At 43.7% G+C, this 27,332-nt stretch overlaps 1 protein-coding gene across 4 annotated transcripts in view; it reads left to right on the top strand.

Annotated features, from left to right (window-relative positions):
* Positions 1-27,332, top strand: part of PHACTR4 (phosphatase and actin regulator 4) — an 83,404-nt gene that overhangs the window by 20,913 nt on the left and 35,159 nt on the right. For 3 of the 4 annotated variants that reach the window (XM_028738712.2, XM_028738711.2, XM_028738709.2), the window contains one exon: positions 1,387-1,434. In XM_028738712.2, coding sequence (XP_028594545.2) covers positions 1,407-1,434 — 28 coding nt within the window. In that variant the 5' untranslated portion in view covers positions 1,387-1,406. Of the gene's footprint in view, positions 1-1,386; positions 1,435-24,214; positions 24,565-27,332 lie in introns of those variants that run through there. The other variant, XM_028738710.2, reaches the window with a different exon arrangement.

The following is a 27,332-nucleotide window of genomic DNA, read 5'->3' as shown; positions in this document are numbered from 1 at the left end:
TTAAAATTTCCGCCCACTTGGTTTGTCAGTAGAGCCAAACTGGAAGCACAGAAAATGATGCTGCAGACAAGACCAGGTTAAAAATAGCTTAATATGCAACTTCATTTGTGAATGGTTCTTAAGCAGGAGTCAGCAAGGTTTTTGTGGCTTGGGCTGGTTCACGGTCCCACAGGCGCCGGAGTAGGCGGACGCACGCATGCGCAAATGCTATTTTCGATACACCTTCCGACACGGAGGAGACGTGCACAACTTCCCATTGGCTGCAGGAGCTTCCTGCAGCCAATGGGAAGCTGGCCAGCATCACAGAAGGTGGTCCCCTGTCTGCTCCACACCGGTTTAGTGCGGTGCACGGAAGCTGACCAAGTGGGCGGCGGGGTCCCTGAGCTGGCGGCAGGGGTCCATGGGCCAGTTAAATGACCCCCATGGGCCACAGGTTGCCGACCCCTGTTCTTAAGGGTACAAGTGAAATCATAACCTATCTAGAAAATCAAATGTTGCAATAAGACAGGGTTTCCCAAACTTGGGACTTTAAAAATTTGGGTAATTAAATGTTAACCTCTCTTTTAGGAAGTACCACTTCAGACTGCAGTTTGGTGCTCATGTGACTGAATTGCCTTTGGTTGAAAGAAACCCCCTTACATTTTTTTCCCCTCTATCACAAATGGTTTTGATTTTATAGCACTCCAAAGTTTCATGAAATCTGCGTTTCTGTCCCTCTTGAGATCCTCGGCCTTGTGTACATTTTATTTTTTTTCCTCCAAGAAAAGGGGTTTCTTTCAACCATAAGGGAAGGGTGTACACCAAGTTTCATCAAAATTCGAGACAGTGGGTGGCATGACCGCGTTGAACTGACGTGGAATGACCTCAGAGAGAAATGGACTAATGTGTTATTAGGGTTATTACTGATGTGCAGAAGTTCTGTTCTGATCTGGGTTAAAGATTTGTCCTACAGAGTGAAAATAATATGATTTTAAAGTTTAAATGTAATTTGGGGTCCACGCATTTTGTCTGGCATTGGTAGCGACATAATGTGTTGTCACCAGAACCCTGATCTTGTCCTTCAACACAATTTTTATTTGGAAGTAAGTCCCATTATGTTCAATGGAGTTTTGTAGTGGGTTGGTCATGTAGTCCAACCCTCTGCAATGCAGGAATCCTTCCCACAGCTGTTCCTGGGTGTGCTTGAACCACCAACCTTCTCGTTAAGTTGGAACTTTGCATGTAAGAAGGAAATCCTAAAGTTCCTAGGAACACTCTTTGACCATATTGTATATGAGTTTGTGTTTTTGACTGGAGATGTTTTTCTTTTGCTTGGATGTCAAAGCTTCTGGTGTTCAACAGATCCATGATTTAATATAATTTCTAATTTCTCTTTTCTTTTGCAAGATTTTGCTAAAAAACCAGGCATGTCACAGGAAATGGAAGACAGCATTGGTAAGTGCTCTTCTTGTTATCCAAAATCAATGTTTGCAATCCCTTCTGTCCCCAATTGTTCTAAATTTTCATTTTTTAAAGTTCACTTTTAGTCTTAATTGTGGCATTGGCACACTGGCACAAATGGCATTGGTACAGTGGGCAGTTGACTAGTCTGATATTATGCACTGACTGTATCTTATTTGACCACAGTCAAATATTGAGCTGGTTTATGCATAAGATTGCAGTCACTGTGCTTAGAATTCTAAAGTTAAATTTATAAAGTTAATTCCTGAAGTATATCTGATTATTTGACAGAATTTGATCAGTCCTTCACCAGGCAAATGCCTGACCCTACATACAAGTACATAAAGAGCTCTGAGTTTGCTGTTAGTTTAAGATTTTGACCTGAATGAGTTTTAGAACTGGAAGACATTTTCTCCCTTGGTTTGAAAAATTTGCAAGTATGTGATCTTATGTACACTCAGCTTTTTCAAAAATTTCTGTGAAAAGCAGTTATGATGCCAGAAGCTCTTCTCAAAACAGCTTCTGGGTCACAATGACAGTTCTGCGGTTGAGAGGTTATAGGTCAGTGGTAGAATTCAAAATGCTTTCCAGGCAGAAGGTCCCAAGTTGCGTCCCCAACATCTCCATGTAAGGCTAGGAAAAGCTGCTGCTTGAAAACCTGGGGAGCTACTTTCATTCTGAGTAGATAGTACTGAGCCTAAATGGACCAATGGTTGTGGTATACCAATGGAGAAGGAAAATGATTTATTTGGGTTCAGAAGCACTTCTCTAATTTATTTGTGCATGGCATTATGCCATTTGTTGTGTGTGAAGGAAAGGATTAAACACAGAATTAAAAACAGTTGTCTGTGCTATATGAATTTCCCAGGTCAAATTAACCTATGTAAGTGACTTTAATTGATAGCATAAAAAGGATTTGGCAAGTTTTAAAATTTGTGCAAAGCTGCCAGTAAGATGCTGTAAACTCTTCTCCATCTGATTTTTCCTCTCTCCAAAATTCTTAACAATACATAATGTGCAGCAAAGGCAATTACTTTTGCAAGTGATCCACCTGCCTTTTGACATTTATGGTGTTGCCTGATCTATTAGAGATAATTGTAAGAAACTATTTGTTTTGAGGATGGTATAGACTATACATTCTGTCCTTTTAAAAAGACTCCTCCCCCCTAAGTGATATGGCAAAGAGATTTTCTGACTTAGTTTTATTGTTGCAGCCTTTTAAAAAGTTTGTGACCCCAAATCTGCACAGTGGCCATTGATTTTGATTTTTATTTTTTGTAGTCCAAGACTTGGGAACCAGGAGGCACTGTTCTGTCATGCATTGTCCCAGTGCCCGTAATGACAGGGATTAGTTATGGAAAGGCCAGCTTGGGACACAGCAGAAATCGGTCTCCAAGGCCCTAATGACTTGGTTGGCATGACTGCAGCTTCCTGTCTATGCTGGAGCCCGTGACTGAAATGTCTTCGTGTTGGTGCTCCTGATGACAGCAGAGCTACTATTATGTGCTGTAATTGTTCCTTTAATTGGATGTTTCACTAGTGTTACTGCCCCATTTCTTTTCCCTTGAGATTTGATGCAAGCTATGCTGTACTGCAGAATGCTCTTTGGATAATCTTAGTGATAATTGTTGTAAAGGTTCTATTCTTAGATGCAGTGCTTTTTTCTGGGGGGACGCAGGGGTACGCATACCCCTAAACATTTTGCGAATTTAAGTTTGGCCTCATTGAGGGGCAGTATTTCAAGATGCGTAGGAAAATGAGAGAACCCCTAAACATTTTTTGAGAAAAAAGGCGCTGTCAGTTGTATTTAATATTCCTCCCATAGTAATCTATGCCTTCATGGTGCAGTGATCAAATCTGCAAACTTTTCGTGGCTGAGTTAATGCAGCTAAAGCCAAAATTCCTGTGACTTTTGAATCAGAGGGTTTAACACTGCCCCCCCTCCCCACAAACAGCCCAGCTTGGCAATGCTAGATTTCAGTTGCTAGGAGCAATTGATGCAGCTCTTTGCATGTTGCTGTTTTATCTTCCCAAGTAACTATTTAAGATCTGTATAGCCTTGTACTCACAACATAGAGTGAACATGGGGAGTCTTGTGTGCCTGCATGGAGTCTGTGTACTTGCAGCTGTTCCAGCCTAGGGTTCTCCCTGTGTAATTAGGAATCCTGGAAGAGAATCTTGCATGCAGATAGTTGCATCTTTGTAGACTCTATGTGTACATTAAATTGAATGCATGTAGCTTGGTGGACGACGGGGCTTTCTGTGAACCTACTTCCCTCCCACCAAGTATCTGTTATCTACTGCAAACAGGGCTCTGGGCAGAGGCCAGAGTGGCCATGAAGCAGAGCTTTGCAGTCCAGGTCTTTTGAGACCAGCTCTGTTGACTTCAGCACTTTCTCCCCCATCTTTTATTTACTTACATGTATTTCCCAACCAGGTGGCTGGACCGATTTCTGTCCTTTGCCATTTGTTTGTTTACCGCTTGCACAATAGGTGCTTAGCTATTTAGATTAGAAGACCTTGTGAGTCTTCTGAGTAGCATTGTTGTGCACCTTGTTGGCCACGAGGGGATCCCAAGGAAAGTTCCCCCCCCCCCCGGCTGCTTTTTGAAGAAACTGTGAGGAAGAAGCACTTTCTGCTTGGTTTCTGCAGCTAATCTGCTGCCTTATGGAGTAATATGGCTGATAATAAGATAGAATCTATTAGATTGAGCTTTTGTTTTGCCTTGTGTTTTCATGAAAAGATTAATTAATTTTTTTAAAAGCTTGTGGATATTAAACCCTCCAGAGGAGGATACATAATAGTTGTCTGGGTTTTATGATGCAGTGAGGATTAATGTGAATCAGCATAGCAATGCCTTTTTGGTGCAGGTCTCTATTAAAAGCTTGCTGTGTCATTCTTGCTTTCCTAGAAAACTTTTTACTCTTACAGCAGCATTCTGAAGTCGTATGTTTTTATTTTCCCTTCCTTGCATAACTGAAAACGGGGCAAATTTTACAGAATGGATTTGATTTGGAGGACACAGCACTAGAGGAAATGGTATATTTGTAAATCTTCTGCAGCTGTGTTCAAATGTCACATTAAGTCTTAGTTAATGGTTAGCTATGACTTAATGCAAATGAGCAGAGTTTTGATGCACAACAATCCCTCCTCTACTTTTAGTTGTGCCAGGAGCAGCAAGCCTTGACTTGTGTTGTCCAAAGTCAGGCTCATGATTTGGTTCTCTTTAAGCGACCATGGACCTGGTTTCAGATGTAATTCTAAACCTAACCATTGCTTACCTCTGGGTGGTGCTGGAGCAGCAGCAGGACCAGGGAAGAGGTGAAGAGACTGCAATTTCCCCCTTGGATATTACAGGCTTGCTAAGCCACACTTTGACTTCACGTTACATGTGAACCAGGCCTTTGAAATGCATTTAATGTTACTATGCAGCATTGTAATTGTATTGCATTGACGTGCTGGCAACACTAATTTCTATTTTGTTGATAAAGCCTCCAGGATTTTAGATGGCAGGCTTCTTGGGGACACGGACTATGCTTGTGTCAGTGTTTGCTTCAGTGTTTGCCCTGCTTCTCTCTTTCTGAAACACACCCTCAAGGTGGGTTGAGCCCAGCTTGTCTGTTTCTATGCAGCACCAGCTTCACTTTTCCTCCCAACTGAGCTCTGATCCTATAAGCAAGCTCACCTGTGAGAAAAATAACATTGGGATGGTGGGAGTTGGGAGGCCAATAGGGAGGTGAGCTGAAAGTGAAAGGAATGTCTCCCAATATTCACTTCTTATTCTTAAGACCAGTCCCATAAATATAAAAGGCAGGGCAGAGTTTAATGAGATCTTGTTAAGCCTCTCTGAATAGTAATGATGATGGCAAGGACATGGCATACACATTTTAAAAATGGAATAAAATGGATTAAAATAGATTTGCTGCCTTTTGCACAGAGTCTTCATATTTGGCAAATGCCTTATCTGTGGCAGTTGTAAACAAAATTTACTGCTGGCTATAATTCACCCTTATTATTTCAGTTCAAGATTTGCAGGCATGTTGGTCAGAATGTTGTTGTTCCTGTTGCACTTGCCTGTCTGACAAGCCTCAACTTGGCATTCATGCCCAATTTTTCTGGTTTCTCCAATTATATAAGTGCCTCATGTTATGTGTTGTGTAGTCAAGCTCTTCTGCTCTCAAGACACTAGATGGCAGGCTTCACTTTGAGCTTTATACCTTTGTGGCAAAAAATACCTGCCTCTTGTTTGTAATGAGTTGTTTTTAGAATTCTAATGGAAGATTTTACCTTATGTGCAGCTTCCAAGTGTTAAGCTAGGAATAGTCATTGTAGTGCCCTCCTAGTGTTGTTGGATTCCAGCTCCCTTCATTTTTTACCATTGGCAATGCTGACAGGGGTTGATGGAAATGGGAGTCAGACATCATCTAGAAGGCACTATATTGGCTATCTCAGTGCAAAGGTATAACGTCAGCATTCATTCATGAGAACTTTTTTGTTTACAGTTGTTTGTTAAAATGTTTTTTCCACATCCTTTCAATTTGTGGTTCCATGAAGCAACTATGAAAATACTGATTGTTTTAGTACATTGTTTTAAAGCATCATGGCTAAAATACAAGGCACATCTCAGCAACAGCAACAACAAGATAGACAATAGAATTATGGCAACGTCAGTCATTCAGCAATTAACTCCAAAAGGCAGGGAAACCCCTCCATGTAATAGGGGTAGACTAATGAAGATGGAATGAGATGGACCTCCTTTGGAAGGAAGCTCCAGTTTTCATGCCAGTGTTGAAAAGACTCTGACCAGCATGATAATCTACGATATGGGTCAAAACAAAAAAAATTCCTTCCAGTAGCACCTTAAAGACCAACTAAGTTAGTTCTTGGTATGAGCTTTCGTGTGCATGCACACTTCTTCAGATACCCCCTATTCTTCAGATAGGGGACGCGGGTGGCGCTGTGGGTAAAAGCCTCAGCGCCTAGGGCTTGCCGATCGAAAGGTCGGCGGTTTGAATCCCCGCGGCGGGGTGTGCTCCCGCTGTTCAGTCCCAGCGCCTGCCAACCTAGCAGTTCGAAAGCACCCCCGGGTGCAAGTAGATAAATAGGGACTGCTTACTAGCGGGAATGTAAATGGCGTTTCCGTGTGCTGCGCTGGCTCGCCAGATGCAGCTTGTCACGCTGGCCACGTGACCCGGAAGTGTCTGCAGACAGCGCTGGCCCCCGGCCTCTTGAGTGAGATGGGCACACAACCCCAGAGTCTGTCAAGACTGGCCCGTACGGGCAGGGGTACCTTTACTTTAGGTATCTGAAGAAGTGTGCATGCACACGAAAGCTCATACCAAGAACTAACTTAGTTGGTCTTTAAGGTGCTACCTATCTGTAACTACGATATGGGTGTTGGTGGGGTCACAAAGTGCAGGGCCTCTCAGAAGGATCTTCAGTGTATGGACAAGCTGATACGGGATAAATCTCGTTATAAAAGTTGGGTTGATGGGTGGAATATAAATATAGTGAGTAAAATAATACATTATAGGAGTCATAGCCCAACAACATCTAAAGGGCTGCAGCTTCTCTATCCATGAGGCAAAGCAGGGCTGAGGAACCTATATGGCCCTCCCAGTGTTGTTGGACCCCAAACTCTCATGAGCCCCAGCCAGCATAGCCAGTGGTCCAGGATGATGGGAACTGTAGTCTAACAACACCTGAAAGGCCACTGGTTCCCTATCGCTGGTGTAAAGGGCTTCCATGGGCCTTTTACTGAAATTACATGTGAAATTGCTCTGTGTTCCATTCTTTATGAAACAATAGAAATTTGACACTTGACGAGGTGGTTTGGTGTTGTCTTAAACTTAAGTGTAGCTCTGCATGTCGCAGGGATGGGGCTTCAAATTTAATGTTTTAGTGAGCTAGGTGGGGGGACCTAAGTAATTTTTCTTCCTTAATGCAAAATCTATCCTTGTAGTAATTGGCATAAAAAACACTGACTCTTAGCAAATTGCTGAAACACTGTAAGTGAGGTGCAACATCTCTCTCAAAAGGGCATCAGGCCAGTGGGAGTCAACTGTGCATTTCAGCAGTTTCGAATGGTGCTGTGTGGGAAGCTATTTCCGTTAGCTCCAAATTTATTTCATGTTCGTTTACTGTTCTTGTGTGTGTAGCAATATCAACACCCTATTTTATGTGGGCGGTGGTGGTTCTCATATAAGGACTAAACTCACAGTGGCCCTTCCTTTGGTCTCATTCTTCAGTTATTTGTCTTCTGGGACTGTTGTTGCAGCAGAGGCACAGTAAGGGGCTTACAGAAAGGCGCTTCTAGTGGGCTGAGCACATGTCTGCACCTTGGTAACCTGGCATTATTCATTTATTTTAAATTTATACGTTCTAGGTGACAAGCAAAACTTATACTTGTATAAAACAATTTAACAAAGCAGTTCAAAATAAGAATACAGTGGTACCTTGGGTTACAGACGCTTCAGGTTACAGACTCTGCTAACCCAGAAATAGTACCTCGGGTTAAGAACTTTGCTTCAGAATGAGAACAGAAATTGCACAGCGGTGGCAGCGGGAGGCCCCATTAGCTAAAGTGATACTTCAGGTTAAGAACGGACCTCCAGAATGAATTAAGTTCTTAACCCGAGGTACCACTGTACATAGAAGAATCCTCTAAGTTGTAAATCTGAGATGATCAGATCTCTCCATCTGCTGTTTACAATGGGTGCTGTATGCAGGGGCATACAAAGAGGGGGTGAGAGGGCGGCTCACCCCAGGTGCCACCCTGGGGGGTATGTGTGTGTGTGGCGTTCGTACGTGCCCCGCCCTGGGTGCTGAGAGTGGTGGAGCTTCATGCTCCAGAGAAGCTTCATGCTCCGGAGAGCAGGCGGGGATGGGGCTGGCACGCGTCCCGGGGGTGTGGCACACCGCCCACAGGGGCGTGACATGCATCTTGGGGGCGTGGCACCCAGCGCGAGTGGGGGGGGCAGCCTCGATGGCACCCCACCAGGATCATGCTGCCGGGTGCGGTGCGCTCCCCACACACACTCCTCTTCCTCCGCCAGTGGGTGCCGGAAAGGCTTCCTCGGCCCCTGGCTATATGGCTCCAGTGGAGGTGGCAACAGAGGGCAGCCATTCGCTCCCCCCTTCCTACTCTTTTTGCCATGCAGGTTTAATCCCTGTATTGGACAACTGCATATTCCTGCATTGCAAGGGTGTTGGGCTAGATGATTGTCAGGGTGTCCCAACTCTACAATTCTGTGAATCTTGGAATAGAGTGCTCACCTTTATCTTCGGAGAGTAATTTTTGGGAGGTTTCCCCCCCCTTTTTTTAAATACATCTGCTGAAAGTCTTAAACAAACCTTTAAAATGGCCTGCACCTTTGATGTAAGTGAAGCCTTCCCCTCTGACACTTGATGCCCCATTCACTGTTTGAAGCCTAGGAATTTGCTCCAATGCTTGCTATCGGATGTTACATCAGAACATCTACATTAAAAAATAAAATAAAATAAGGATGATCATACTTAAGGCCGACTGTCTCCTTCAGTTCTACAGATACATGACATTTGGTGCTCAATGTTATCTGCAGATTCTTAATTCAGTTTTGGGCATTGGGCCTCCAAGGTTGCAGGCAGCCTTTCTCCATGGTGCGGAGTCCCTGTGCTCTGCAAACACACCTGTATCCATGCACCCTGACTCACATGTTGGTGATTTCATGTGTGAATCCAGCCCAAGACTGGCCTTTTGAGGAGATGCAGGCAACAGCTGGGTGAGGTGAGCATTTCTCTGGATTGCTGCAGCCCTGGTTATTTTCTGCCTTCAAAAGCTACCTGAATACTAGTTGCTGAGAGAGGATTGTTGTTGTTGCCTTCATGATGGGCTGTTGGGTGCCTTGTTACTTTCTGGTGGCCACAGAATGCTGGACTAAAGGGGCATTTGGCCTGATTCATTATTGCTGCTCTTATGAGGTTTGCATACTCATCCTGGCTTGTTTTGAAACCCACAGTCTTTTGACTTCCCGGGGCTCTTCTTTTAGGAACCTTAAGGCATATCAGTCCCATGTTAGCCTGACTCAGGGGTAGGCAACCTAAGACCCATGGGCCCACGGGGGTCATTTAACCAGCCCCCGAGCTGCCCCCGAACCGAGCCGCCTGCTCGGCGAGTCCCTGCGTGCTGCGCTAAACCAGTGCGGTGCGGCACAGGGGCTCGCTTCCACGGTGCTGGAAATTGCATCTGTGCATGCTCTGATGCCAACACCGGAAATCGTGTTTGCGCAGATGCCAGAAATTGCGGCCGTGCCTGTTTTCTGCTGCTTTGCATGCACAGGGTGCAATTCTGACTTGAAAAATATTACCATAGAAAAATCAACATGTCTTCTATTGTGCCTGTCATGAAATCAAACTTTCCTTTTGTTTCCTTTGGCTTTCCAGTGTTACAGTTCCTTATTAAGGAAAAGGTGAGAAGCAAATAATTCTTGCTGGTCTTTGTAGTGCTGCCCAGAAGGTTTGACACCCACCAGGCATATCTCGGTTGATCCAAGTGTGACATTTCCAAAGGCTGTGCTGGAAATAGGTATAGGTAAGAACAATGACAGATATGACAAATCAGCCACATAGATCTTTAAAATGCTTCTTGCCACAAATATGACTCTTTTTAAATGCCAGGAATTCATCAAAGAGAATGCTAACAGAATCTCCTGGGACAAAACATTCCAAAACCTGGGTGTTAGTCAATCCATCCATTGTATGTAAGCCACGGTATAAGGCAACTTCCTGTGTTCTTTGCGCCGTGCCACAGATGGGGGTGAACTAGGGTGCTGAAAGATAGTAGCTTGCACAAGACTGCCTTGGGAGTTCATGACTGAGGAGGTGAGATCAAGCTTCAATTTTTAGCCTTCTGCGCAACTTGCTTGTCTGCTCAGCCAGGCACTCTGGGCTGCCAGTCCATACTGATGCCTGACAGCTTGAAATGCCCCCAATTGCTCTTGCTTCCAAACTCAATTGGGTCTCTCATTCTAGCAACTTTTTGTGGGACTCCATACCTGCTATGTGTTTGCCTATGATTTCTAGTTCTTACATTTATGATTTTGGTAGGAGAGCTTGTGAAGATAAAAATGAAGACCCTTCCCAAATACCAGCTTCATACATTCAATGTGTGTTTGTGTGCATAAATAATAGTCTGATCACTACAGGATTCAGAAGTTAACTGCTTATTCACTTCAACCACAGGCTGCCTATACCTGCAAGCTGGAGCAAAGTCTAGAAAGCCCACACAAAGCGGGACCCCCCCCCCCCGTTTGCTAACCTCTTGAAACCAAATGTGTGCATCTTGTTCTTGTAGAACTGAAAGTGTGAGATGGAAGGTGCGGGGGGGGGGGGTTGTGTCTAGAGAAAAGCCACGTATCTCAGGAAGTGTAAAAGATAATATCTGGAGAAGGATAACGTTTTTGCAGCTGTTTCTTTCATAATGCTGGAGTGCTGCACCTACCTGTTTTTCAGTCCCTGTTATCACCACTTGCCAGTTTCCACCCCCCCTCCCATCCCGCCCTGCAGAATGGCCTTTCCATTGTAAGCAGCTGTTATTTCATTGTGTCGGTAGGGCTGGACCCGCATTATGCAGGATCTTTGTTGTCCTCCCCTGCATTGCCAGCATGCTTGACTGATCCTCATTAAATTGGGTTAGGCATCAGATTTCTGTATTTGGCTCTGGGGTTAATTTAAGTAAGCAAAACACTTTTGTCTTGTTTTACCGGGGTGACCAGGAGATCTCTTTCAAGTTGCATAGAATTTTTTTTGTTTTTAAAGTACAGAGGAAGAATTTGGAAATGTGACTGCACGGGACACAGCCACTTTGATATTGGGGCTGAGATTGTGCCCCTGTCCCAAGGAATGTTTGTGTGGCCCCTGTGCTGTTTGCCTGTGACTGGACCACTAAGGCTATCTTATTTCATCTGGCCTTTGGATTGGACTGATTTGTCACCTGGTACGCTCTCTCTCTCTCTCTCTCTCTCTCTCTCTCTCTCTCTCTCTCTCTGTGATGGAGTAGTTTTGCTGCCCTGTTTATTTTCATTCTGTCTTATGAAAAGCAGCTACAAAGTTCAGGTCTTTTTAGCTTAGGGAAAAATCAAGTCAGGGGGGGGGGGAGACACATGATACAAATGGATAAAATTATGCATGGTCTGGAGAAAGTGGAAAGGGAAATGCTTCTCTCTCTCTTTCATACATCCATTGAAGCACAATAGTAGGAAAATTCAAAACAAACAGAACTATGTGCTTCACACAGTGTGTAGTTAAACTGGAATTTGTTACCACAAGATGTAGATATGGCCGCTGGTTTAGAGTGCTTTAAAAGGGGATTAGACGAATTCATGGAGAATAAGGTTCTAGTGGAGCTTGGCAATTGGCATGGGGAAGTAGCTTGGGATGCTAAGCAAGCAACCAGATCATCTCTGAGATGGCACAACTTAGTGATGTTCATATTTCTTGGGCAGATGTGTTGTTGGGCTTGTAGTAACCTGAATCACAAGGCTGTTAAACTGGAAGGGTTTCTTCTGCGCTGATCCTGTCTTTGGGGAACTATTTATTCATAAATCATTTCAAAAGGTATATTGGTGCAATGTACAAGGAGGCCAAACCTGTAATTATGGTTAGATTCATGCAATTAGGAAAGCCTAGCAAAAAGCAGTTGTGTGTATCTGTGACAAATAAGTGAACTACTGTGGAAGTCGAGAAAGTTTTAGTGATTACAGAACGAAATGTGAAGAGCATTTTTGCTCCTGAATTTATCTCTTCAAAATGAAAGAGTTTAACCAGTTTCTTGTTTGAAAGTTCCTTTCAATTACTTACCAGCGGTGGCCAAAGTCTTCCCGAAGTGATCAGCTGCTGAGCTTGCATATGCTGAACTTGCTTCGCATTTTAATAAGCTTCTAGTCCAGTTAGAAAGTAAAATAGGGCAGGTGCCTGTAAATATTGGTTGCTTCCCAAAAGCTAAATCAAAGAGCTTTTATTTGGCGTTATATAGCTAAGCCAAAAGAGCAAACACTGCTAGTAGTAGGAATATGGAAAGCTGCCTCAGACTGAGTCAGACCCTTGGTCCATCTCAGCTCAGTGTTGTCTATACTGACTGGCAGCAGCTCTCCAGGGTTTCCGACAGAGGACATTCCCAGCTCTAGCTGGGGATTGAAACTGGGACCTTCTGCATGCACAGCAGATGCCCTTCCTCTAAGCTATGCTCTTTGTTTATTATTCTCATATTCGAAAGCTTCTTGGACCCAACCGTGAAAACATTGAATTGGAGTCATATTGGTACAGGAAGCGGGGGTTGTGTTCTAGGTCATCCGCACGTCAGCGGTCATACGTCAGCCTGCCCTGCCCCTGCCGGTGTGGGTACGTCAATACGGACATGTGCAAAATGATCACTGCCTGCATAAGTAATAGAGGAAAAACCTGGTGCCAGGTATATTGGAGACTCCTAGGAAACTATGGTTTGCAAAGAGGGACAGTCTTGTGAATGCATGATCACTCCTTTCTACTCTTTTCCTCCAAGGAATGTTTTCATTGCATTCCTTACGTGAGGAATTCTTTCAGTTGTGTGCAGACTGATGCAAACTATGGTTAATATGCTTCCCTCCAAAAACACGCTGTTTTGTCCGGTTGCCTTTAGATGCTCCTAGGCTTCTGCATCACTGCCCTTTCCCGTCTACTATGTTTCTTTGGTTTTTGGCTCAATTTTCAGATCTTCAGAAAGTTCCACATATGCCTGAACTTACTTGTTTGAGGTTGGATTAGTTCCCTGTTTTGAAGACTTTGGCTTGTTTAATTATTATTATTTTTTGCACATTGCTTGCCATCCACCATTTTATTCCTTGGCCTAGTGAAGTTAGCTACAGCTGCCTATACAAGCCTTTCCCCAACTTGATGCCCACCCTCTGATGTTGATCTATGACTCCCATCTTGGGCTGATGGGAGTTGCAGTGCAAAACATCTGGAGCAAACCAAGTTAGGGAAAGTTGGTCTGTGCTGTGCATTCTGCCTCCCAGATGTGTTCCCAGAAACTAAAACTAAAACTTTGTATTCTCTACTTTCATTAAAGTCTTGTGGGTATGATTTTGTTTGGCATATATTACCCCTCCAGCAGATTTGGGGAAGTCTTTCTATTTCCTGTTTAGTTATGGGCTCACAGCTGCCAAACGAATTTTGGCACTTCTTCAACAGTACCTTCCTCCAGATATCTGGTTTTGAGGGATATTATTCTTTTAAAAACCAGGTATCTGGAGGAAGGTACTGTTGAAAAAGTGCCTAAAAGTGAAATAAGAAGGTGGGGGCAGGGAGAAGTAACACCCTTGATTTGGGGGTGGCAGGGGGAGGGGAAGAAAATCATAAACAGAGTTGGATTTAAAAGCCAGCCGTGAAATTGTCAAATAAGATTTCAAATCAAGTTGAAATAGTTGGGACATTAAAATTGACTGATTTGATTTTAATCATTAGTGTATCTTGCAAACTGTGACTGACCAGAGTTCATGTTCAGACCTAGCAGTTCTGTTGGGTTTATTCTATTTTTTTCTTAATGAAGCAGAGTGCATGAATTCAGCCAACCAATCTGAATACTTATTGGCACAACCTTATTCTGTCTGTGTTTGACTGTCACTTTCTGGCATTGAAAGATGAAAGCTGTCAAGCTTGTTTAAGGACTCTGAAATTTAGACACCTGTGTGTCCTTCAGAGCTCTCTAGTAATTGGAATAATATGAACAGTGTGTCTGAGTGAACCCAAAGTGAATTTGGCTCCCTTTCATGTTGAATTTCTGGTTGCAGTTGAGCCATTCTGATGGAATTTTGGATTTATTGGAGAATGGAAGCTGTTGGTAGAGACTGGAGTTTTGAATTCATTTGGTAAGCTTGTGGTAGTTAGTGGTCTTGGTTCTAACATTGCAGTCTTTAATATTTTAAGGGGTGTGATACCAATGAAGTCAGTGTCTCCAAATCAGCATCTTCTTTCATAATGCAAATGGGTCTTGAGCTTGTTTGTTTTTTAGAAGTCATTTTTTTCTTTATTGCATTACTGTAATTTGGAATGTTTTCTTTGCCAAGTTCAATGGGGAAATATTAAATACTGCCTTGGGGGGGGGGGATACCTAAAAGCTCCCTTTTGCTAAATTAAGAAGTTGTCATTTTCTTTTCCTTTGGGATTTGTCAAAAAACAAAATGAAAAATGTTCTTCTTGAGCTTTTGCAATGTGGTTGTATTAATTGTTACCAATTGCATAAAAAGTGTGTGTGCGCGCGCACACACACACACACACACACACACACACACACATATATATATATACGGTGGCAGCCTTATTTCCTCAAGAGTTAGGGGAATGCAAATACCGTTAAGTGGAAATTTGTTCAGATGTAGTATATTATGTGGGAAAATGAGTGCAAGTGCTATATTCTCATTTTCCATTTCACATACTATTTAAGAGGTTGGGGTGGCCAAATGCTGTTGGACTACAGCGTCCATCATCCCTCACCTGTTGGCCATGCTGCAGGCAGGGGCTGGTGGGAGTTGGAGCCCAACAGTATTTGGAGATGCCACATTGGCTGGCCCTTCTTTTGAGATTTAAGGTGTGGGCATCCAAATCTTGAACATGAGAAAGCAGGCCTTCAGTTGTCAGGGATGGAGAACCTGTGGTCATCCAGATGTTCTTGGACTCCAACTGTCATCTACCCCAACCAGCATGACCAATGGTCAGGGATAATAGAAGCTGTAGTTCTGCAACATCCGAAGGTCCACAGGTGTCACATGCTTGGTCTAGCAAAATATGAAAGCCAAGAGGAAAATCCAACAAGCAGGTTAAAAGCCCTTCAAAATGCGCACTTGGAAAGGGGGAGAGTGAGAGGGGAGAACCTGATGAAACAGAGTAAAACTATTTAAGAATGTTCAGAATGCTATTTGTTTCCACCTCTCCCTCCTTGAGCTCCCTCCAGGAATGTTTATAAATCCAGTAGTGATGCATTCATCGGACAATAAAATATCTTTCCTCAATTTGGATCTCCTATCTAATCTGTGGGGTCCCTGTTGCTGAGATAGTTGTAAAGCAATTGCTCCATCGTTGTTGATCCTGAACTGACAGTTCAGGACTGGCAAAAGGATCCTCCCATGTTAACATCTGATGTGTCTGAGTCACTGAAAATGTTTGTGTTGCAATAGTGAAGGCAAAGAATGTTAGTCATTCCTTATTGTAGTATCCTGTGGGCCTCCAGATGGCTCCAGGGGGTCTCAAAGCAACTTCTAGCTTCAAGTGCAATTAAGTGTTGAATTCCTTTTTGTGACATTAATGGGAGGATTTTGAAGAGAATGGAGGGATTGGTACTGGTTCACATTTTCTCTTTTTTCAAATGCGGGTTAAACTTTGCCAGTCAGGGCCAATGGATCCTGTCTTTAAGCTAGAGAAGCAAGTGTTGGGTGCCGAGTGTGAGCAACCACTTGGGGCCATGACCAAGGGCTCACTGAGGATGTGAGAGGAAGATGTACAACCTCAGCAGGCTATGGATATGTGTAAGAGTTTGATCCTGTGGGTCCCAGGTATTAGCCAAAATACCTAGAAGAACCAATACCCCAGAACCAATAAAAAACTATTTTTTAATTTACAAAATTACAAATCAGAGAACTTTTTGCAACTTTCTGTAGGTACTACTTTTGCAATTAAGGCTCTCTAATTTTTATTGAACTCTGCTGAAAGGGTTGGTTGCAGTTTCTTTTTCTTAGAAGGTATGAGGTACTAACATTATTTTTTCTTCAATATGTAAATGTTATAACTTTTCCTATTTATAGGGACAGCCCCAATTTTTCTAGTATCTCTCTCTCTTTTATTTTATAGCACCATTTTTTCTTTTTGGAAAGAATTTGAAGATGCCCTTTAAAAATATTGCGAGATTGATATCTGTCCACTTGAGTTCTTCAGTATTTAGCTTTCTCCTAGGTCTCATGTTAAATATGAGCGCATACCCCTCTACATTTCTCAGTTGAAAATAGGGACAACATATACTACACCAGGAAGCTTCTCCCATGTTTGATCTCCTGCACACATAGATGTCATATACACATCGACATCGGTCACGTTGAGCCAGTTTCAACCTCTCAGCCTTACTATATTGCAGTGTTGTTGTAAAGAAAAAGTGTGTGAGGAAAGGGATTGTGTACAGCATCTTCAACAGATAAATGGAATTGTAGCTCTAAGCTGCCTTGAGTCCCTGTCAGGGGAAAAGGTGGGATATAGCAATAACAGCAACAACAAATGAAGATGCCTGGGCACCAGGATGGCACCTGCCATCACTACATTGGGATCATTGGATCTGGACTGCTTTCACAAACTAATACCCCATCTGTAGGGTATATCTATCAGTTATATAATATCTGCACAATCAGAATGAATTTCTGGAACCAAATCACTTTTTCTGTGCAGCCTGAGCAAGAGCAGTCACCATTAAGAAAAATAAGTCAGAATAGGCCAATATATATGTGGACTATCCCTGGATCAAGTGACTTTCCTTCTTCAGTTCTCAAAGTTCTTAACCTAGCCCAAGGTTGTCATCTCGAACTAGCCAGATGTTTAACTGGAAATCAATCACAGTCAGTCCATCATTTGAAAAATAAGATTTAGAGCCATCTTGCCCAAAAATGGCAACTATACATTCCGTTGTGGCGAATGCAACCTTGGCTTAAGGAGCCATTTGGAGCCTAGCTTATATATCTTGAGTTCCTAACACTGGCTAGTCACATAAGAGTTTTGAGATACAACAGGGAAATAAGAGCCTTCAGCAATGGTGGGTTCAGACAGTAAAAACTGTTTTTTAAAGTCTCCCTGTTTTTCCTGTGAAATGTTGGAAGGCACATGTTTTTTATGTTCTTCAAGGCTCTCATTTCCATAAGTGGTGGCAGCTTGGTGGTGTTTGCCTTCGCTTATCGTTCATGGCTTGGTATGTGTGAGTAATCTAGTCTTGTTTATTCTATAGGTATATCTTGATATGCACATTGTGAACTGGGCTATGAGAGCTAGTCACCTTGATATATGGAGGTCCCTGAGTTAGTGCTGCCACTGGACTTTGGCCATTGAATGTGTGCTGTAAAGATGGATATCTCAGTTAGACCCGGAGACCCTTAGAAGTAATTAATGCTTAATACAAACTTCCTTAAACCTTAAGATGCTTGCTTCTAGGAAAGTTGCTTTGTATACAGATTCCTGCCTAGTGAGACCAATGACTATAAATAGCTTGTCTTATTGATGGGTGGTTCAGAATAGTTGCAGATCAGCTATTGTGGCATTTCATTGGTACTGACTGTATGAAAGACTTAACATTTCCTGAAATATGTATACCTCTGCTGAAGGCAATGATCAAGAACACTGCTACTGAGTAAAGGAGGTATTTTTAACCCACTTCCAAGTGGAATTTCAGGCCTAGAGGCAGAAGTGAGGATCCACAAAGGGCTGCTGGAGTATGGATCTGTAAACTGCCCCTACACCAGGGGTCAGCAACCTTTTTCATCCATGGGCCAGTCTACCGTCCCTCAGACCAGGTGGGCTGGATTATATTTTGGAAAGGAAAAAAAAAGAACGAATTCCTATGCCCCACAAATAACCCAGAGATGTATTTTAAATAAAAGCACACATTCTCCTCATGTAAAAACACCAGGCGGGTCCCACAAATAACCCGGAGATGCATTTTAAATAAATTTTTCGCTTCCTAAGACACACTTTTCCCCTTCCTTCCCTCCTCTGAGGCTCGCTTTAAAGCAGCAAAGTGGACAAGAGCTGCCTGCTTTGCTGCTTTAAATAGTTTAGTACAACATTTGATTCAGAATATTTTTTTTTCGTGTTTTCCTCCTCTAAAAACTAGGTGTGTCTTATGATCAGGTGCATCTTATGGAGCAAAAAATATGATAAAAGGACACATTCTATTCATGTAAAAACATGCTGATTCCCAGACCATCCGCGGTCCAGATTGAGAAGGCGATTGGGCCGCATCCGGCCCCCGGGCCTTAGGTTGCCTACCCCTGCCCTACACCATGTGTGTGTGTGGAGAGAGAGAGAGAGCGAGAGAGCACACACCAGCCTCAAGAGAGACTCTCCTGACACCTTTTTTAAGGTAATTTCAGTGTCAGATGAAGACTCCCCCCCCCCCAAGGCTTATTTAAAAAATCTGATTGCTATCCCACTGATTGTCAATTTGGATTTAGATGTCCCTGTTCTGCATTTGTTTCTGCAGCAATTATTTTTATTATATTTTTAATATTGTTTGTTATATTTTTATATAATAATATAATAATAATAATTTATTATTTATACCCCGCCCATCTGGCTGAGTTTCCCCAGCCACTCTGGGCGGCTCCCAATCAGTGTTAAAAACAGTACAGCATTACATATTAAAAACTTCCCTGAACAGGGCTGCCTTAAGATGTCTTCTGAATATCAGGTAATTATTTATCTCTTTGACATCTAATGGGAGGGCGTTCCACAGGGCGGGCGCCACTACCGAGAAGGCCCTCTGTCTGGTTCCCTGTAGCCTCACTTCTCGCAGTGAGGGAACCGCCAGAAGGCCCTCGGCGCTGGATCTCAGTGTCCGGGCTGAATGATGGGGGTGGAGACGCTCCTTCAGGTATACAGGACCGAGGCCGTTTAGGGCTTTAAAGGTCAGCACCAACACTTTGAATCGTGCTCGGAAACGTACTGGGAGCCAATGCAGGTCTCTCAGAACCGGTGTTATATGGTCCCGGCGGCCACTCCCAGTCACCAGTCTAGCTGCCGCATTCTGGATTAATTGCAGTTTCCGGGTCACCTTCAAAGGTAGCCCCACGTAGAGCGCGTTGCAGTAGTCCAAGCGTGAGATAACTAGAGCATGCACCACTCTGGCGAGACAGTTCGCGGGCAGGTAGGGTCTTAGCCTGCGTACCAGGTGGAGCTGGTAGACAGCTGCCCTGGACACAGAGTTAACCTGCGCCTCCATGGACAGCTGTGAGTCCAAAATGACTCCCAGGCTACGCACCTGGTCCTTTAGGGGCACAGTTACCCCATTCAAGACCAGGGAATCCCCCACACCAACCCGCTCCCTGTCCCCCAAAAACAGTACTTCTGTCTTGTCAGGATTCAACCTCAGTCTGTTAGCCGCCATCCATCCTCCAACCGCCTCCAGGCACTCACACAGGACCTTCACCGCCTTCACTGGTTCTGATTTAAAGGAGAGGTAGAGCTGGGTGTCATCTGCGTACTGATGAACACCCAGTCCAAACCCCCTGATGATCTCTCCCAGCGGCTTCATATAGATATTAAAAAGCATGGGGGAGAGGACAGAACCCTGAGGCACCCCACAAGTGAGAGCCCAGGGGTCTGAGCACTCATCCCCCACCACCACTTTCTGGACACGACCCAGGAGGAAGGAGCGGAACCACTGTATGACAGTGCCCCCAGCTCCCAGCCCCTCTAGACGGTCCAGAAGGATGTTATGGTCGATGGTGTCAAAGGCCGCTGAGAGATCCAGCAGAACTAGGAAACAGCTCTCACCTTTGTCCCTAGCCCGCCGGAGATCATCAATCAGCGCGACCAAGGCAGTTTCAGTCCCATGGTGAGACCTGAATCCCGATTGGAAGGGATCCAAATGGTCCGTTTCCTCCAGGCGTGCTTGGAGTTGTTCAGCAACCACCCGCTCAATCACCTTGCCCAAGAATGGTAGATTTGAGACTGGGCGATAGTTGGCCAAATTGGCCGGGTCTAAAGATGTTTTTTTAAGAAGCGGTTTAATGACCGCCTCTTTCAGCGGGTCTGGGAAGGCTCCCTCACAGAGGGAAGCATTCACCACCCCGCAGAGCCCATCGCCCAGCCCTTCCCGGCTCGCTTTTATCAGCCAGGATGGGCAAGGATCAAGGAGACAGGTGGTCGGTTTCACTTTTCCAAGCAGCCTGTCCACATCCTCGGAGGTAACAGACTGGAATTGATCCCATGTAACAGGACCAGACAGAACTCTAGCACTCTCCCGCCCTGGCCCTGCTCCCACGGTGGAGTCTACCTCCTTCTGAATCTGAGCGATTTTATCTGCAAAAAACTTTGCAAAAGCATTGCAGGAGATCTTGGGGTCCCTACCAGGCCCCGGTGGTACAGGTGGTTCCGATAGATTGCGAACCACCTGAAAAAGTCTCCTGCTGCTGTTTTCTGCAGATGAGCCGTCTAGAGAACTATGCTATTGGGCAGAAATGTAGATTAAGTGTATTAATCACATATAGGGAAGGAGTTTGTCTCCTAAGAGATGGAAGCACAACTGTGCTCAGTATAGCCTCTGGATAGTGTTCAAGGGCAGCCCAGTGACACAATAATGAAGTATTCCCAATATGCTCAAGAAAAGAAGGTTCTTTTTTTTAATGAAGTAATTTATCTTGATGATGACTTAAAGGTGAAACCCATCCTTTCCCTCCAGCTTTTGACAAGTAGCAACATTTTTCTTAAGCTCATAACACCTTTTTTAAAAGGGAGATCTTAGTTCCTCATTTATTAGAAAACTATGCAGAGATCATGGAAAGCCCCTCAGTAAATCTATGCCACAGTACGGATTTGAACGCAGGTTTTCCCGCTGAAACTGGTTTTAATAAAATTTGCTGAAGGGCTTTGAAGATTGACTATCACTGCAGAGAAAGCTGCTGTTGCTCTATTTACTTGTATTGACCACATTTAACCTTGCTGCTCTTTGTGAAATAAATTTGCTTATCTTTGAAGTCTGAAGTTCAACCTCATTATTTTAAGATACAATTTTTGAGGTGGTAATGGAAATTCTATCCTTCAGTTCTGCAGTTGTGGGAGACCACTCAATATTTCAGTGATTCCTAATGTATGAGACTGTCTTTCCTAATTGTTGGCCCCTGTGTTGTCTCAAGAGACAATGGAGTGTGACTCTGGGGGTGAAATCAAACCGCTGCATTAGCAGCACCAAAGTGACCTCCCCAAGGTGCAAGCCTAGGCAGTGTATATGGAGGTCCTGGGCTGTCCAGACAACAAGACCCCCCTCTTTTGGCCTTGCTGATGTGGTCCAAAGGAAAGCAGAGCAATATGTTTGGCACCAGCTTGGCTGCAGGAGTTGCTGGAAGGAGGCATATAAGCTGCCATCCAACCATCTTAGGGACTCCACTCCAGATTTGTGTAGGATTTGCTTCTTAGCCCTTTCTTCCCCCATAGATACCCTGCAAGGTAGTGGAGGGTTAGGATCAGAGTTTTCTTTCTCCTAGATGGGCTACTTTCCCAGGTTGACAAGCACCAGCTGCCTCTCTTCCCTCTACAGCACATGCAGAAGCTGCCTTCTTGACCGTTGGACCCACTATTGATCTTGTCTGCTCAATCTGCCAGAGCATGTTTTCTCATGCTAATTTCACATACTAACTCACTGAGGGTTTGAGACCCATTGGCTACCTCACCTGGTTTAGCCGGCTAGTCGAAGCTGTTTCCGGGGTGTGGCCGCTGTCACATGCTGACAGCTTCTAGGAGCCACAGGTGAGAGCTAACTGCAGGGTGGGGACCAAAGGTGGGCAAACTACCCCAGAAGGAGCATGGTGTCCCCCCCACTATAGAGGTACTATCCCTCCCCTAACACCCCATACACTCCCTAATGAGGCTTTGACATCTGACAGGGTCAGCTTCTCTTTGGCCTATTGAAACATTGGGCCAGGAGAAGTGTAATATCTGACTTCAATCACGGTTGCTTCAGATATCAGCAAAATGCAGAGTCTTCATTTCCATTGTGAATGCTCAAAAGGCATTAACATGACTGAAAAGGTGTGGTAAATGTGTCCCAAAGAGCAGCAATTAGCACAGGCTCGTAGGGCATGTTTACTAAGTGTTTTGAGACACATGAATGCCCTTCAGACATTAACCAAAATATAGTAAAGTTAGCTACTGTAGAAATGTGGGATTCATCATTGCTTTTGTGTGCAAACCAGCCTTTTGCCAGGTAACACAGGAAGTTGTGAGCCATTTTACAGGACCTATGGCAAGCCAAATATTTCTAGATACAAATTGTCCCCCGATCCTAGGCACATTCACTTGGAAGTTCATCCCACTTGCAGTATACTTCCAACTGAGTCTAGGATGATTCAGTATTAAACATTGCATGTAGAAGAAGCTCACTATCACAAAAATTGAAAACAAATATTTTTTTTCCCTTAAAAAAATTAAATGACTAATGGAATTGGTCATTTTGGAATTCATCTGTTGGATTTAACCTGTATCTTAACAGTGAAAACCTAGTGCTTTAAATAGACCTCAGTGTTCTCTGAGAATGGGCCACCAGACAACTGTCTACTGATCTATCATCAATCTATTTCATCTATCATCCCTTTTGGCTGAGGAAATCCATTCTCCCAAACTCTTCTTTCTTTGCTGACTCAATGTTGCCACCTTTGCACCTTTGTACTTAGTGTCTGGGTGATTTCTTGTACAGTGGTACCTCGGGTTACATACGCTTCAGGTTACAGACTCCGCTAACCCAGAAATAGTACCTTGGGTTAAGAACTTTGCTTCAGGATGAGAACAGAAATTGTGCTCCGGTGGTGCGGCGGCAGCAGAAGGCCCCATTAGCTAAAGTGGTGCTTCAGGTTAAGAACAGTTTCAGGTTAAGAACAGACCTCCGGAACGAATTAAGTACTTAACCCGAGGTACCACTGTACGTTTCAAAACAAACAACTTGAGCTTTAAATGAAGTGTCTTGATGAAGCTGAGTTCTTTAATTGACCATAATATAGATTCCAAGTCTTGTGAAGTGCAATGCAGCTGAATCTGTCTTGGGATCTGGAATAGTTGGGGTTTTAGCCATCTGTTAGGTTGGAAATCTCAACTGGAAGGAAAAGTAAGCTCAACAACTGCAGTAAGCGTTGAAGCCAGAGGAGTTGCATTCCCCCCTTCTCCCCCACCCCAATATTTCTCTTCCAAACTAACTTTCTGTCTTATGCCTAACTTGCCGCAATCCATGAAAGCAAATGCCATCTCCTTAGGAAGGACCACTTTAATTGAAAGTTTGTACACTGGCAGATGCATGCACAGGGCTTATTTCAGTGTTTCATAATGGTGGGAATTAAATTATTGGCAGATCATGGACACATACAGTGCTTTAAGTCAGATACTAGAGGGAATTCTGTTTCTCACATACTATGTGTCTTACACAAAACATATGTTACGTTAAATAAGACAACACATACTGAATAAGAACGAAACTATCCCTTTGGTTAGCCTAATTATTTGTTTGCACATTTTGCAAGCTTTATGAGTCCCATAGGAGGCACACACAATTGATATACTGTATTAGCAAAGTCACTGTCACCCTCAGCTCACATTTCCTTTTCATGCGGAGCACAGTGCCCACGTCCATGCTGGTACAGAAGAAATTAAGCACACCTACACCCAATAAAACCCCAGCTTTCTTGTTTAATTAAGCCTTTATTTATTGTTCTGCAGAATCAAACCAACACAGAGCACCTTATAAGAGCCTTATTTTGGATCTTTGTCTACTGGTCTTCTAATCTGTCCTCAACGGGGCTGGGGAAGCTCAGGTTTCTTCTCCGAAGAGCAAAACAGTGGCAATTAGGTAGTGGGGCTGTTTTTGTAGAAGCTGTTCTGCCTTTGAAGTCTCTTTTGAGCTCTCTTGATCCTTCCTCCACTCCCTTACAGCATTTAAACTCCTGCTTTTTAAAGAGCAAGGGGTGTTGATTTATTTGGCTTCTGGGGTTGGAAGACTCCGCCCCCCTTCCTGAGATCCAGCCCTAAACAGAGTTCGCACTGTGGAATGACAGGCATTCCTCCTTGAAAGGAGCTGGCATGGGAGCTTATTTATGAGAATCGTGAAGTGTCCGGCCCAGGGGTACAGGAAATACAGGAGGGGTTTGTGCTTCGACCTACACCCCGGCCGTTTCCTGAGTTCTGGCTGTTGTTGTTCTGCTCCCCGGACTCCAGACAATTCCGTCGCTCTCACCCTGTGGAGTTGGCTTGTCATCTTCCGAAGGCTAATGTCTGCTTCCAGAATAGACTCTCTTTTCTTTCTCTTCCTTCCCTGAGCTACCTCGAAGACTCTCATAATGGGGCAGACACGCTACTCAAGACCGGTAAATCCAGCTCCCTCAGGTGAGTAATGGAGGGTCTAGCTGCGGCTGTAGGCAGGGTGAGAGTTGCAGGTGAAGCGTGCTCAAAAAAGAATGTGAGGATTGTGTAACCTGCACTCAGCTCAGAGGGGCTTCCAGTTCTCAACAAGTGACAAAAAGGGATTGTTTTCTTAATCCAGAAAAATAATATTATTTATTAAAGGCCTTTGGGTTGGAATACACTTTGCTGTTTAACTTGCTGCTCTGTGGGCGGCGGTGGGGGGTTGTAGTTTCTGTGCCACATTGTTAAGAACCAGTCCTTTTGATCTCGCTTTTCCCTGCCAAAATGGTCAGATGATGTGAAAAGCTGGCTTTAAAGAGTTCAGCAGCAAGCATAGCAACATGTTGTGTGTTGGGCTGGAATTAAGCATTTCATACTAAGGATCAGGTGTTGAGTTATCTTTTTACCTCTCTGATATGACTGATCTTTAGTTGGATATTTTAATCTGTGTTGGCTGTAAATTGCATCTGTGATCTGATGTTCTGGAAGTACAAGAGTTTATTTGGGGGAGGGCTGCGGCGAAGTAAAACACATTACCATTTAGAGAAGCCCACCCTCCCCCTGCTGGTAAGACCATTTAAAGTCCAGAGTCTAAGATTACCTAACTTTGCCAAAGGGGCTGAGGAGGAGAATGCATTTGAATGAAAAACTTCCAGCCAGTAATGTCCAGTGGAAGCAGAGTGAGTTTTTGATTTGGGGATTTTTTTTTTTGTTTCAAGAGCTCCCATGTGGCTTATCACTATTCTTCCAGTGGGGCGGCATCAGTTGTCGTCTTTTCCCACTCCTACTTAGAGCTGGCAACTTCAGATCCCATTTGTAATGCTCCCCAGATGGCATGGTGGGCCTCACCCTGTCACCTGGCATTCCCTGCTATAAGGGCTGGATAAAGGGAGCTTGGCAGTTGAGGCTTTCTGTATATCTACCACAAACATTTACATAGTAACCCAAGCCAAATTACTAGTTTTTCCTTAAACTGACCCTGCAAATATTTTACAGATGGTTTTAGTTGAGGTGACGACTGATTCAGATGGTTTGTGGACTTTAAATATATTTTCTAGATTGACTTGTATGAGTTACGTGGCTTCTGTTGTAGGCTATCTTTCTGTGTGATTCATCTGATTTTTAAGATGCTTTTTTGTGGGGGCAGGCGGAAGGACGTACTGCATCAGGAGGAGCCACCATGGTGTGTTCCTGATGTTATTGGACTCCGGTCAGTTGTTAGGGGTGATGAGAGTTATAGCAACATCTGGGAAGCACCATATTGGCTATCTGTGCCATAGCCCCTAGCATGCTGTATTCAGTATTAACCTATTTATTTGTAAGCACCTTATTTGTATTTTCATTGGCTGGTTAGTAGTAAAAGGCTAGTAGGTGTATTTTGCCTTTTGTGGACTGAAGCCCACTTCCTCAGAGGCAGTTGATAAAGTGGACTCTAGTTCCTGAAAGCTTAAGGTGCAATAAAACTGTTAGTGCCACAATATTTGTGTGTGTGCCATGCTTTTGCTATAGCTAAGGGTACCTCCAGACTGCTACCAATGTTTTGTGGGAGGTATTCAAGCATATACCAGAACTTTAGGTTTGCATATAGTTAGTGAATTAAAGGACTTAACTGTGTGGCTAGCTCCATTGGTTAGAGTGTGGTGCTGATAATGCCAAGCTTTCAGGTTTGATTCTCATATGGGATAGCTGCATATTCCTGCATTGCAGGGGGTTGAACTAAGCTGATCCTTAGGGTCCCTTCCAGCCCTACCATTCTATGACTACTTTGCTCTAGCACACCACTTTAAAAAAAGAATTGGGCTTTTTGCAATCTAGAAGGTGGCAAGGAAATGTATTGAAAAGTGTTTGGTAAACAAATAATGGGAAAACACCCCTGCAGGCAAATTGGGATGAATATTCATTGTCATATAACCACCCCACAAACAAATCAGAATGAATACTCCGTAAAGGCCAAATGTAATCTAACCCCCCACATAATGTTTGTAAATAAAAATAAATCAGAACAAATGCTTGATAAATACGTCACCTGGAGGAATTCTAACATGTCTACTGTGGCACGCAAATAGTTATATCTGCTTGTTCTTTCACAAGTAATTAGAAAACATTTTTGTCCCTAATGCAGCCTGTGTATGCGGCCTTTGTGGATAGTATTGACTGAGTCTATAATGATGGAAACAACCATTTTTAAATCAGTTGTTAATACCTTGGAAAAGTGTTATTTAATTTGCAAAGATCTGCCAGATACATACACTTTTATTATTTTCATTTTTAGCCATGGAAGCAACATAATAGGCCCTTTCCCTTTGATGGGAGTGGGGATGAACTTCCCCACACTCAGATCATGATAGTTGTATAAACATTTGAGCAAACCTAATGTGAGGCAGTCCAGTTTTCAGGTAAGAGACTCATCCTTGACTTGTTCTTAGGTTCCCTGTGAAAAGAAGTGCCACCCAAACGGATTCTCATGTTTGAGCTTGAACTTCAGAGTATAATTAAGCAGCTGTGGAAACAAGTGATTTCCTTTTCCTACTAGGCTGCAGCGCTCACAAAGCATTATGAAGTAAGAATGTTAACTGCCCGTGATGTATTTGTCTGCCAGAATTTTGGTATAACTTCTGTATAGCCATTTAAAGGACATATAATTACATCTTACCTGACTTAAAGTTGATCGTTTGTGAAATGGTGTGAGTAGTGTTGGAAAAGTTGGGTATTGCCCAGGGGTGGAGAAGCTGTTGCCCTGCAGACGTTGC

The sequence above is a fragment of the Podarcis muralis genome, chromosome 7 (genome assembly GCF_964188315.1).
Source record: "Podarcis muralis chromosome 7, rPodMur119.hap1.1, whole genome shotgun sequence".
In the NCBI taxonomy this organism is placed as follows: Eukaryota; Metazoa; Chordata; class Lepidosauria; order Squamata; family Lacertidae; genus Podarcis; species Podarcis muralis.
This window is presented reverse-complemented; position numbering and strand designations above follow the sequence as displayed.